The sequence below is a fragment of the Camponotus vicinus genome, unplaced genomic scaffold (genome assembly GCF_025532165.1).
Source record: "Camponotus vicinus isolate PSW18456_S1 unplaced genomic scaffold, iyCamVici1.0 SCAF_8, whole genome shotgun sequence".
Lineage (NCBI taxonomy): Eukaryota > Metazoa > Arthropoda > Insecta > Hymenoptera > Formicidae > Camponotus > Camponotus vicinus.
The window spans coordinates 15,091,981-15,105,863 of NW_028141980.1; the positions used below are offsets into that span (position 1 = coordinate 15,091,981).

Consider the following 13,883-nt stretch of genomic DNA (forward strand, 5'->3'; position numbering starts at 1 on the left):
ATATATTCCAAGTTCCACGTAACATTAGCCGACTTTAGCGCGACTCGTTAATAAAAATTGGCTGACTTAAATCGATAAATCGACACGCCGCGTGTGAAGAAAGAAGGAGGAATCGCGCAAAAATTCTTATCGAATCCTCGATCTGCGGGTGATCAATGATTCAATAGATGCCCCCCCTCCTGATGGCATTTTGATTGAGTTTTATTATTTCGTTTACACGTTGTATCTTACACATTTTGCTTGTTACATCTACGGATCTATTGAGCATGGCATTTGCGAGCGAGTGATCAATGTCGAGCAATTCAAGCATCGCCAGGCGCACAAAGATCCTCGTTCACTTTAGTAAAGATCTAATAGAGAGATTTACCAAACTCCAAAAGCAAATTTGTGCGTCTGACTTTGCAGTGATGACATGAGTGATGGCATGTTTTTTTTTAGTTTGTAACATTTCTAGATGTATAACATATTTTTTCACGGACGTGTTTTCAACAGTGAGAATTTTCTATTCAATATCGAGCATGCTGAGAGTCAAAATTAATTTAAAAATTGTTTAATATTATTACCTATCCTATCAGAAATTCTTGACAACTTTTCATAAAAAAATATCGTTTTCAATCTTATTTCACAAAGCCATTAAATGTGAATAAAAAAATGCAGCATACATTTTTCCCATGTCTAATCGTAAGTAAATGATCTCACAGATGGAAATCGACCGTCTTAATATTATTGACGTCATTAGCCACTTGCACGAGCGTGCACTAATCGATTTTCCGATCCTTATTTGCAGACGTAAGAAGAAATGTGTCAGATACCTTGGGGAGGGAGGAGACGGCGACGGTGAAGCCGACGGCGAGGCCGAGGACGATCATTCGGAGGATAATCTGGGCAGCGTAGGTGAGGCGGGAACTCCTGAGGACGACGAGTCCCTTAGCAGTCCGGGAGGTCTGTCCGCGTTGTCTAGTCTGGCGAGTCCTTCGCTGGTCTTACCATCGCCCTCGAGTCTGTCCAGTCCGTGTCCGTGTCCGTTGACACCTCCGGTGCCTCCGCCGCCCTTGTCGAACACGAGCCAAACGTCGCACAATCAACCGACGACAACGACGGCGGCAGCAGCGATGGCTGGAGCGGCGGTGACGACAGCGGCAACGCAACAACCAGCTCCGCAACCCCATCGCAACCCCGTCGGCACGAATCCTCATGACATCAACAATCCACTCAGCGTGAACCAGCTGACCGGACAGTGTATAGTAAAGACCGAGCCCGCGCCCTCGGGCCCCTCCAATCCGGCGATCAGCGTCACGTAGCCCCGGCCGGACCCACATGACCGAACTGTTGCTACATGCGGTGTCATCTACGGGGTCCGTCTACGTGTGCGCGCGATGAGAAAGCCAGATGACGAGGTGATGAGAGATTGGCGGATGAGAGAAACTTTTCCATCATCACGGAAAGATTTTCACTTTTGTTTCAAAAAGGAGGTTTTCGTTTTTCCGCCGATCTGATCAGGAGGGACCAGAGTTTTAGTACTTTCGAAAAACGAAGATAGTCCGAGGGATCGCTCGTGTTGATCGTGCTTCACTTATGGGAATCGCATATGGGCTGCACGATTTAAGCAGCATCATTAATGATTCAGATCCTGGCACGAGAAATCGTCGATCGCCGCTTCGTCATTGCGAATGATGGTGTTGCCTTCGATTGTTTTCTCCTGACATAGCCTCGCTCTTATGCATTCGCCGAAGTACAGGTCATCCAGTGTCCCATATACACACAAAGTCGAAAATAAGACATTATATACATGTGTAACAAATGAATAAAAACAAATACGATACAGAAATACTCAGGACCAAGTATTTGGCTGTAGTCACCCGCTCGGCAAAGAGAAAAAGGTGTAAGCGAGATGTATAAGCATGAGAGAATATGTATGCGTGTGTGCGTACGAAGTTAGGAAAGAGCAAAAGGTGCACGTCCAGTTAAATAATGTGACTGAAAGAACGGACTCGTTGGAGGTGCACGTGACGCAGCTTGTAGTCCTTGTTACGTTGTGATGCCAATGACTGGAAAGTCATGTTCCTGTGCCAGCTACTATACTCTAGGAAAGTAATTATATTACGAACAAGTAGCTAAGAGCGTAAGGTGGAAGAGAGAACCGAGAAAAAAAAAAACAAAACAGAAATCGCGTGCGCGATGCGTTTTATTGTCATTTGTTTATTCGACCTCATCTCTCACATATAGGTGTCGAAATACCTATCCTCTATGTATATGTAATTTGTTATTTTTTTAAAAGTCTATACACAGTGCGGTTAATTAGCGTGTAAGATATCCTTAATATCCCTGCTCACTTTCTACCCGAATACTTTTTCCTCGAATACCTCTCTCTTCTATAAACACATGTTCTTTTTTCTTTATCATAATATTCCATATTTAGAAATAATGTAATACAATTGGCATGATTTTATATTATTAAATCTTTGTTTTTGCGAAATATAATAATGCTATTATTTATACGTATTAACATTAATAAACATTAATACGTATAAAATAAAGCATAATACGTATAAAATAAAACATTATGTCTCTAATATTGCTTATTACTACTATTATTGACTTAATATCGCTTGAGATTTTTATCCTTAGATTCTCTCGTGATTTTAATCGTCAATCGATAAATTTGTGCAACAAACTTTCGACTGAACAAAGACAATAACCGCGATAAATAAAAAAAATATATAAGAAAAGAAAGAAAATAAAAAGACCGAGAAATGTGAATACAAGTTTTTGTACAAAAATCGATACGATTTCATTGAGTCGTTTGCGATTAGTGTTCAAAAAATAATGTATTTTGGAATTCTATGGTTATTTCGGTAATTTTGATTTGTTTCTTCTTTATATATATATATATATATATATATATATATATATATATATATGTATATATATACATATATATATATACATATATATATATATATATATATATATATATATATATATATATGTATGTATTTTTTTTCTAGGAGAATAATTTCTCATCCTTTCCTTATCTCACTTTTATGTGCTAACACGACACATAATAATGGCATGTAGGATTTTAAAAAATCGACTTGGAGACTAACTCAACTCGTAATTTGCGCGTCAAAGAAATATATATCTCTTTTAAATTGTTTTAGAATGAAAATTTCTATTATCGGAACAATCACACGCATCTCTCGGCTTATTAGATTTAAAAAGAAAATTGTAAAAAATTTGAGAAGATAATTATATTCTTCCTGTAAAAGAGACTTTAGATTTTATTCGAATATTCTTTTTATTTTTTCTTTCTTGCCTTTATTTCATATTTTGCGAATGTTAAAATAATGCGCATTTTTATCGTTACGCGCAAAATAATGTTTATTTTTTTATTGGCAATTTTTTAATGTATATTTTATTATATATCTTGTTTATCGCGATATATAAAAATACAAATGTGAATGAAAAGATCTCTGACAATGGATGGTAAGACAAATACCTCAAGATGCGAGTTATTGTTCGAAAAAAACTCTAACATGGCAGCAGACATTTTGAATGAAACAGAGATTGTTAATTGTGCGATAAAAGATTCTCTATTTTACTTTTGTCTACAATTGCAACTTTTTGCTAATTTTTAAAAATTTTTTTATAGATGTGATATTTAATAGAATTAAATTTAATATTTTATATCTAGAGTTGTAAATTCGTTATTTCATTTTATGTAGTCAAAAAGCAATAGAAAGCCTCTTTAAATATTTTTGCAATAAAGATCATTTGCGATAATATTTTCAAGAATCTTGAATCGCACAATTTCAGAGAGCTGTCAAGTATGTATAATCGCGACATATATATACATTATTAGAAATTTGGTTCTGTCTCATTGTGCGACATATTTCGGTGCAATTTTAATCTTTTTATTATATTACCGGTCAAAAGAGGAAAAGCGCAGCATAATAGGCCCTTCACAATTGTTCTGCGAGCATTTATTTCAGGAGGAGCGCAGTTTCTCTTTTGTACATAAAAAAAAGAATATGTTTTATAAGGTGCATTTGTTGCGACGAATGGGAAAGTGCAATGGAGGTGCCAATGAGAGAGAAAGAGATAGATAGAGAGTGTATCGAGATCGTGCGCGTTTGCGTACCATGAAACGAAAGCGTTGACGTTTACACGCGAGTGTGTGCGAACGTCGGGGTGAAAATGTTTTCTTTTTCCTCTCTTCTTTCCCTTCCGCAATGTGTTCTTTTTTTCTCTTCTTTTCTTTTTTTCCGACTGAATCGCACGGTGTACGTCCGTGCACGACGAAGACCGCGACTGTAGAAACGTGTCGCTGAGTATAGCAGCAAAACTTAAACGTGCCATAACAACATTATGCCAATATTAATGATAATACGCATATCGTTTCTCTTTTTTTTTACATTACGATCCATTCGATCTTGTTCTGTCAGTCGTGAACCCGTCAGATGCGAATACGTCCTTCCTTCCCCCCGTTCTTTTCGTTCGTCTTGTTAACTTTACCCATTCTTCCTCTCATTTTTTTTCACTTTCTTCGTTTGTCGATCGAACTCGTTATAGACTGAAAGCGGCATTTAATACGAATCTTCTTGCGAACGAAACGCAAGTCTCATCTTGATCTCCCTCGAACGTTATCGAATAGAAAACGAAGCGAGAAAACTGATTTACATATAATACACGAAGCTAGAACTTAACGAAAAAATTACGTGGATTCTCATGAATACAAGTATGTTCGATCGAGGAACCGAAGTATCTATATTACCTATTTACCTTCCTATCTACCTATCTATCTAAACAAGTACGGGGCAAGGACGACCAGCGACGTCTTACGAGAGACGAGTAGGAGAAAAGGAGACGACGGAGACCTATCACTATTGGTTGTACTGACAGACGTAGCCACTACTACGAGAAAACAAGACTCGCAAAATCGTGCGATGTTTGAATATTGTATGCGTGCTTGTATGCAACGGTGAGGAGGGTGACGCGAGTAGTCTCCTCGACGGACAACCCTGGGAAGTGAAGATTCGCGAAACTTCTCGAGGAAAAATATGTCCGCTTGCGTCTCACCTGCCTCCCATTTCACTTTGCTAGAAACGAGACAACGTCGTGTAGGCTTCGGCAGCGGATTGCTCAGAGACGCGAAAGCATCTTCGTGTTTTCGAGGATGCGTATTAGGGAGATGGAGAGAGACGGATCTCCGAGACGCAGAGTAAATAATCCTCGGCGGGCAAGCTCGCTCGATACGGCCTACAGTTCGTTCGAGAGGAGATAATATCGAGATTCGCTCGCAAAGTCCGTAAGGAGACGACACTCCTTTTCCACGGTGACGGTGACGAGAGGAGGACCAAGGTCCGCTCGAGCCGACCTGTCCCAATTCGGTGCTCGTGTCTCGCTTCAAAGGAGTGGTTGTACTATATTGTAAAGTATCAATCGACAGTTCTCAGCTGCGTTGTACAGTGTTTTCTAAGTATTTAGGTTGATAGCGTGTAATTGAGAAGAAAAAGGAACATTGTATTTACACTAATAAGTGATCTGTATCAAATTCATTCTCGTATAGCCTGTACTCCTACTCATGTAGATGCTAAAAGTGATTTGTGTCATAAAGAAAACCTATAAATAAAATTAGCACTTTGAGAACGTTGTTCGACCGCGTGTACGAGTTCTTTCCTCCCTTTCCATTCATTCGGTTATAGAAAGATTCGAAGAGATTTTATTTCATAATATTCTTTCAGAAAATTTCGCGGATTAACGATTCTTGCGTTATACGGAAAAACCTGACAAGAAAATGTATTACTGGTCGCACTTGGGAGGACAAACGTCCCGTGCATCTGAGAAGAAATGCAAATTCAACACATTGACCGCATTTAGAGTATATACATTTGGTCGTTTAAGATTGCAGTTGGCCACAAAGATCCCGGCTATTTTCGCGACACTGTTACATTTAAATATACAGGCAGCACCATCATAAGCCGGTCTGCCTTGATCGTTTCTCGCACACGGATCGAACATGTAAAATTTACCATAGTACTGCATCACGGCTACCGCTAGATTGGTCGTGTGCAGTATCCCGGCGCAATTCGTACGGAAAAACATGGCAAGTGCTTCAGACAGGTCGAAGGCATGGAGTATCCCCGCAACGGTGTGATTATGAACGTGGATGGTAGCCCGGATATCGCCCACGATGAATACTGTGAGCAGCTCGCTAGGTGAAAGATTCCTAACGTTTGCCCGAGCACAACGTGCGCTATCCGAGTACAACGAATCGCCGTATCTAAGCACGGCGTCGATAAGCTGGGGCGTCCACGTGGATGGCACGTGTAGCAATCCAACTACGATGGCGACTGCCGCGATCGCTGTGCTTTGGTGACCTCTGTTCTTCAGGCCGAAAACGCGATGACACATATGCAGGCTTCCGCGTAGAACATTGAGCTCCTCCTCCACGACGGTATACTGACTCAACGGCTCCACGTCCAACATAGCGATCTTTTTCACGGAGATAATCGGCGCGAGTGACGCGTTGCGGTCCAAGTGAAGCCCGAAACCAGCTGGACATGGCAAGGGTTCTATCACGGCAGTCTTTACAATCACTCGGCAGATTTCAAAAGTCCCGTATCTCTCGCGTGGATCGATGCTTGCGAAGATTGCGTCGTACAAAGGTTCCATGCAGGCGAACCATATCGTGCATGAGGTTCCACGGGGATCTGGCAGACCCTGGTCGTTTTTCGCTCTAGGATCATACATGAAGTAGATACCCAAATCTTTCCAAATGGCAAGCATACTGCGATCAATCGTTAGAATGCCAGCACGGTTATTCTGGAAGAATTTCCGCAGACCTTCCTCGAGTAAAATCGGAGGCGAAGGTGGTAGTCGTTCTCGTCGAATCTCATTCTTCTTGTTTCTATCGATTTTTGTTTTCTCTTCTCGTCCCTTCTTCTGTTCCTCTTCTGCATCGAAAGGCGCGACTGCCACTAAACCGCTCACAGTATTGGACTCGATGTCAGCAGTCAATACGTTGACACCTTGAGGAAAATATTATAAGAGTAAAATTTTAAGTCAGTGTTTATCAAGAATAATACTCAAAAAATACTATCAAACTATCAATCGATGTTTTTAATAATCACGACATAAAGAAGACTCACCGACATAGAATACTCTGATAATATCCTTCGGTCTCAATCTCGACTTGGTCGGTCTCGTTTTCTTCGTCTCTCGATGAACGGCACTGCCGATCGCTAAAATCTCATCCATGGTTTTCTTCGTCCAAGTAACGGGGCTCTTTACAATCGACATGCCAAGCGCTACGATGCAATTCGCCGCCGTTTGTCGGTTGCGCAGCATTTCGGGAAAGACTTCATCACCCTGATGATAGCTGCCGTGCAGGATCGCCCGCGCTTCGCCCGGCAATCTTTTGTAAGCGTTCAAAGGCGGCAGATTTGCCGGTCGAATCGCCGGACTGGGATCGAATCTCCATGGTTTGACTCGGTCCAGCACGTCGATCGCGCTGATCTCATAGTCGTTCGTCGTCCCAAGATGACGCAAAAGATACTCTACGAGGAGATTCGCGTCTCTGAATCTGAACACTCGTGGTACCGTCATCGCGATCTCGTTTGCGACGACGGACCAGTCGGGTATCAGGGCATAGTATGCATTGCCGATCTTCCATATGGCGATGTTTCGATTTCCTGATGTCAGCACGCCGGTGTTGTACTTGTCGAAAAAGCTATAGATACCGGTCTGCAGATCTTGAATCTTGGGTGATTTCACGATAAGATTGCCCGCTTCAACGCAATCCTTGATCGTTAGAGAGATTCGTCGACTGGATAAGAAGAATTCGCTGATCATCTCGTTCACTAGGGGCACTGAACCTAGTCGCTCGACGCATTTTGAGTGCAGTTTGTCGCCGGTAACGATGACTTCATCAAGAACGGATGATGTCCAGTATCTCGGTTGATAGACCTTTATTTATTTTTCGCGTATATTTTTTGCGTAATCTATAATCTTTTCTTCAATCGATTATACAAAATGATTGTGAAAAATTTATCCTTAGTTACATGGTTCGATAAAAAAATTCAAAGAAAAGAATAACACAATAAAAAATAACTTTTTTTGAAAGAGTAATTATTTCTTTTAACATTAATAATGAAACAATTCGGAGTCATTTATTAATGTCAAAAAATTTATGGGAAATAATTATTCTCTTTCTTGTACGTGTTTTTTTTGTTAAACTGTGAATCATTCTTTATAATTTTTATGATGATGAAAATCGACATACAAAATGATTGTGAAAAGTTTAATTACATGGTTCGTTAAAAAAATTCAAAGAATAACACAATTCAATAAAAAAATAACTTTTTTTGAAAGAGTAATTATTTCTTTTAACATTATTGCTAAAGCAATTCAAATTTATTAATATTAAAAATTATTGGAAATAATTATTTCTCTTTCTTGTATGTTTTTTTTTATTAAATTGTGAATTATTCTTTATAATTTTTATGTTCGATTCGACTTTAAAAATAACTTTATCGCATCATAATTTTGAGAAAATCGAAAGAAAAAAATCTTTAGTTATTAAGTATGTATAGAAAGACCTTGGAAAAAATGGTGGCCATCGCAGCAACGGCCGCGCTCTGTTTACCACGATTTGCCTCATCAAATCTCTCATCTGTCATGATGATGTTACCATCGATGCTCCAGACACCGTCAGCGAGTTTGGGAAAGTGATGCCACAGATCCTCCCCGGAGGTGGTCCTTTTGACTCGTCGTGCCTCGGCCACTCGCGTTTCATACGCGTTGTCGACCGTGACAGTATCAATGACGAAATCATCATCCTGTTGTGCGACCTCCCGAAGAACGTCGGCCAACGAAGGGATATCGGTGAACCACATCACCGCTGCGGCTCCATCCTTGTTCCCAGGTTCGCCGCGGGCATTTCTGCCTCTAGGGTCCATCGTGAAGAACACATCGCCCTCCTTCCAGATCGGCATCATCACGTTACCTTGACGAAACACTCCCATTGTGTTTCCCTCGAAGAACTGCTCCAGCAGCCTCGTCGCATCCGCCGTTTTTCCGGCGATGGACTCCTCCTCGAAGCCGATTGACATTCGATTGACACCTATGGTAAAGTCTTCTGTAATTTCCGACGGGAGGAGATAATTCCTGGGTGATTCTTCCTCTGCCGCTTCGGGAAGATTTATTAAGCTTTCGACGGTGACTTTGTCGCCGATCCTCAAGATATCGTCCACGAGCTCGGGATACCACAAATGAGGATTGTAAAGTTTAGTCATGGCCAAGGCCGTCAAAGAGTTGGCGGCCTGCTGTTTGTCTCTAGTTTGTCGTCTAAAGGTTTCGTTTCCTTGTTCGATGGTACCCAAGAGTAGAGCGCCGGTGTCGCCTAAAGTAGAATAGTTATTCAGATCCGGTATGATCGGTATCAGTTTATCCGCCTCAATCTCTTCGTCCGTCATTGGCATGCCGATAGAGACGTTTTTCAGCTCGTGTATCACGAAATCGTTATTTTTAGGATCCTCCCCCGCGTTCTTCTTGATGAGATTTGCCAATGTTGAAAGATCCAACGTGCGTACCACGCAGGCAGAATTTTCTTCGTCTGCCGACAATTGACCTAGTTTATCCCGAGGATTTGGATCAAAGTAGTAGTAGAACGTTTCTTTATCCTTGTCTTTGTCTTTCACTTCTTCCTCGACTTTCCATACCGCTACCGAGAGACCTTTTGTCTCGACTATTCCGTATTGCTTGTTCTCGAAGAATCGACGCAATCCTCTCTCCAAATTGAGCAGCTCGGAATCATCCGATGCCAATAGATCGCCGACGACTGCCGCTTCCTCCATATTGATGGTCACTTTTCGATTCTTGAAGTACAAGTTCTTTTTCAGGTTTTGAACGAGAAGCGGCCTCTCAGTTTCCTCTTCCGTTTCGGCAGGCTTGCACCAATTATAATAAGCATCGCCCCCTTTAACCGCTTCATCGACAGTCTCGCTACTCCATTTCGCCGGTGGCGTCTCCCACGCACTCACTAGAGCCACTACCGGTATAGCGAGACCCTGAAGTCCTTGATTTTCCACCTCGAACAACTCGTCCATGTTGGAAATCTCGCCGCGCAACACCCACGTCTTACCTATCATGCCAGGTTGAAACTCATTCCAAGGTCGAGCGCCTGCTATGTCGTCTGCGATTGCAACGTGTCTGATCGTGAATCGGTCATTCTTCTTCATCGGGTCGACGTTCTTCAAAAGTAGCGCGACCAACGAGTCGATGTCAGGAAATCGAATCACACAGCAATTTCCGTCCTTATCCTTCAATACAGTTTCCTCCTTTTTTTGCCTTTCCGCAACCTTGACAGCGTTCTCTTTCACGATCCTGACGCCGACAGCATCGCAGGATCGAGGATCGAAGAGATAGTAACAATCGTCCTGGCTCCAGATTGCCACCGACATAGATGTTGTCTCGATTACGCCTTCTTCATTTACCAGAAAAAACTCTTCCAAGGCCTGCTTCAGGTTTAACACCGATGGCATCTTGGAGTTGAGCGTGCCGGTTACAGTTATCAGATCCACGTCTATCACCAATCTACGATCATTCACTTGGAGCCTCGTATCATTCAAATCAGCAGCCGTCATCGTTTTTATCGTTGGCTTGTCCAACTTGACGCTAGCATAGAGCGAATCACCGAGTGTCAGAATCTCATCCAACCTCGACCTCATCCACGTCTTCACCGGGTGGACCTTCTTCATGGTAATAGCCGCCACGCAATTTGCCACGTTTTGGCCACCCTTGCCCTTGTAGATCTCATTGCCTTCATGAGTCAAACCATGAAGAATTGCCACTTTACCAGGCAACTCTTTGAACGTGGATGGCACGTTGACGCGCATGTCATCGTAGGAATAGCCGGTGTCAAAATCATTTCGACTCACCAGTGGTTCTGCGGCGAAACGACGATCGATGCTATAATTCGAAATGGCAATCGATAGCGGCTCCCTGCGTATCCTCGCAGGTGCGCGTAACTTATCCTTAGGCACCGGCTTGGTGCAGTCTAGTTTATGTTCATCCGGCAGATCGATAGATCGCAACATACTCTTCCGTATTATTGGCAGACCATCGGATAGACGATCGATGAAACCTCGTCCGACCTGTGTTTTATCTTGATATTTTATTCGAATTTTTTTGTGTAATTTTTCTTATTCTCACACAAGAGAATATATAAGCGAATATACAGGATGTTCTAAAACCTCCGAATATTTTTTAATGGCAGATTCTTTGATCAATTTGCAGTTATTTTTTTTTACCAAAAATGTTGAGGAAGTCATCATAAATCTTTGCAATTAAGCTTCAAATTAAAATTCTATTAAAGTAAATTCTATCTGAAATTAAAATAACGAAGTTTTTGTTAACTTTTTAATTTCACAAAGTATAATTTGCAAAAAGCCTTTCTTTTTCAATCACTAGTAACTCGGAAAATATTAATGCTTCGATATTTTTGTTAAAGAAAAATCATTATTCTAAATAGACCAAAAAATCTGCTATTAAAAAAGTATCAGGAAGATTTATAAAACAACTTCATAATAAACTGCTATTATCGTTACCTCCGTAACACTCAGCACGATGACCTTGTCGATGCAATATCGAGAGTTATAACGCTGATCCAGGTTCTTCAGCATGTGATCATGCAAATCGTTCACGCATTTAAATCTCATCAGGCAGGCCGCACCACCAGGACGACGCAGACCGTTTTCATCGCATGACGCCGGATCAAAATACAGAAAACTTTTGGCATCAGGAGATTGTCGCCAGATGGCAACGGAACTACCTTGCGCGGTGATCACTCCAGAATCATTGTCCCGTAGAAACTTATGCAGACCCTGGGCGAGATCGGTACAGCCGATGGACCCGCTCAAGAGATTGCCGTGGATACCACTGTCCTCGATACCGACCAGGATCTTGCAGAGACCGACGTAGAACTCGTTGTGCACGCAATCGGTCCTCAAATATTCGTTGTCCTTCAACCGCGTCCTCGCGACGCTCGCGCGAAACAGCTTGTCACCATGTTCGAGCACTTGGTCCACGTGATCCTTCGTCCACTCCTTTGGCTCGAATAGACGTCCGTAAACGATAGCCACTATCGAACATGGTGCCGCTTGCCGTCCGCGGCTTCTGTACTTGAACCGAGGATCGTTCATCGCGCGGGAACCTCGAAGGATGAACAGACGCGACGTGAGAACCCGAAAGCGATGCCATCGTGTTCCGAAATCATGACGAGGCGAGGTTTTCTCTTTTCCTTCGGTTCGACTTATATCACCTTCGCCGATATTCTCCATTGTCTTTTAATTTCATTTAAGATTTACCTCTCTTGATATCTCCCAGTCTTCTACGTTATTTCAATTAATTTGAATACATATTGAATAATATTTCTTTTCCATAAAAATAAGCGGAGAAATTAGTTTGGAATTATAGTTAAATTTATTGAATTTTTATATCTTGTGGGATTGTTTTCACACTTGTAAATTTACGAGGATGATCGAAATGTGATTTATACAGGAGAGAAAGGACAACTGTCAAAAGTTAGTTTGACAGCCCAAAACAAAAGGTGTCGTGAGGTCGATCAGGTGTCCTGAAAAAAAACATGTATTTATAGCTCCTGCGATATTTTATATTTTCCAAAAAAAGTTATTATGACACATATTCGAGACACAAGATACAGAAAATAATTTACGCTTGTGTGTAGTATAAAGTATACCTAAAATTTTATTACATCAACATATGAAAAACGTAATAAATATTATAAATGTACAAGTATATGTATAAAGTAAAGTCGAATATAATCTGCTCTTTATAATATTAACGTTTTCTTAGCCAAGTAACTATCAAGATTTATGTACAATATAACGATAACGAAAATCAAGTTTTGTAGTTTTAATCGATTTTCTCAAAAAGTTTGCGGAGCCGACAATTTGGTTCCACGAATAATCAGAAAATGCTGATATCTGTCGTTGTAACGGTAACAAAATTTTTTTGATTAGCTTCCACGGAATGACAAAAGCTATTACTTTTTATTTACAACGCATATATCTTTCTTTATGTATATATGTATATACTTAACTGGTCTAATCAGATTATTGTAACAAGTTACTAAAAAATATCTACACGTAAAAATATAGATATATATATATGTATGTATATACATATAAACACGTATACACATATCCGCGCGCATGTGCGCATATGTGTCACTATAATAATATAATCATATAACTATATATATAGTTACTTCTTATTTAATAAACATCAACGAAAGATCCTTTCGTTAACAAAAGCTTTTCCCTATCATGTGCGTATGTAAATATATCATTCTTTTATAATATATATACGTATATACGCATATCAGTTTGAGAATTCCTTTGGCTCGCATTTTTCTCCTTTTTTTACGAAATTATCCATTCGACAGATCTAAAATATCATTCTCCTCATAAACATCGGGCCGATCTAACAATAAGCTCTACACATCGAGGTTTCTTTCGCCGCGCATCAAGCGTAAATCCGTCTCAAACAACGGGCGATAATTACAACTGCGAATATACGTTACACGCGTATTTATCTATTTACATAGACGCACGCAACGCATATTCAGCTATGTGTGAAATATATAAATCTATGATATTTAAATGTTTTTTTTTCGTGTCCGCTTAAAGTATCCATTCGTGCGCGATTAGCGCGCGCTATCATTTTATTACACACGTGTGCGAATCGACACAAATGCGCTTATGTACATTATATGCACACATTTCAAAAATATATTCCTAAATTATCGACGTTATTATTCGTGTTAAAACTGCTGTTGCTGCGCGAATGCCCAGCTAAAG

At 40.7% G+C, this 13,883-nt stretch overlaps 2 protein-coding genes across 7 annotated transcripts in view; one reads left to right on the forward strand and one right to left on the reverse strand.

Annotated features, from left to right (window-relative positions):
* LOC145975629 (protein pangolin, isoforms A/H/I/S) overlaps positions 1–2,863 on the forward strand; it is a 179,321-nt gene extending 176,458 nt beyond the window's left edge. For 2 of the 6 annotated variants that reach the window (XM_083106226.1, XM_083106227.1), the window contains exon 11: positions 788–927. Coding sequence is in view for 4 of the 6 variants with exons in the window: in XM_083106228.1 (XP_082962354.1) it covers positions 788–1,301 (514 nt within the window). In the remaining 2 variants the exon portion in view is untranslated. Of the gene's footprint in view, positions 1–787 lie in introns of all 6 variants that reach the window. The other 4 variants (XM_083106228.1, XM_083106225.1, XM_083106222.1 and 1 more) reach the window with 4 other exon arrangements.
* Positions 2,864–4,398: 1,535 nt separating this feature from the next.
* LOC145975638 (uncharacterized) lies at positions 4,399–12,617 on the reverse strand. The gene is made up of 4 exons (XM_083106252.1): positions 11,610–12,617; positions 8,601–11,156; positions 7,152–7,968; positions 4,399–7,031 (listed from the first exon to the last, which is right to left on the reverse strand). The coding sequence occupies exons 1-4, from the start codon at positions 12,339–12,341 to the stop codon at positions 5,803–5,805; spliced, it is 5,334 nt and encodes a 1,777-aa protein (XP_082962378.1). The 5' UTR covers positions 12,342–12,617; the 3' UTR covers positions 4,399–5,802.
* Positions 12,618–13,883: the final 1,266 nt, after the last annotated feature.

Bases quoted from the DNA above. Each gene is read 5' to 3' on its own strand.
- LOC145975638 (XM_083106252.1), bottom strand. From the start codon at position 12,341: ATGGAGAATATCGGCGAAGGTGATATAAGTCGAACCGAAGGAAAAGAG. The intron at 11,157-11,609 runs GTAACGATAATA...GATAAAACACAG, and splicing joins TCGTGCTGAGTGTTACGGAG to GTCGGACGAGGTTTCATCGA. The intron at 7,032-7,151 runs GTGAGTCTTCTT...ATTTTCCTCAAG, and splicing joins TATCAGAGTATTCTATGTCG to GTGTCAACGTATTGACTGCT.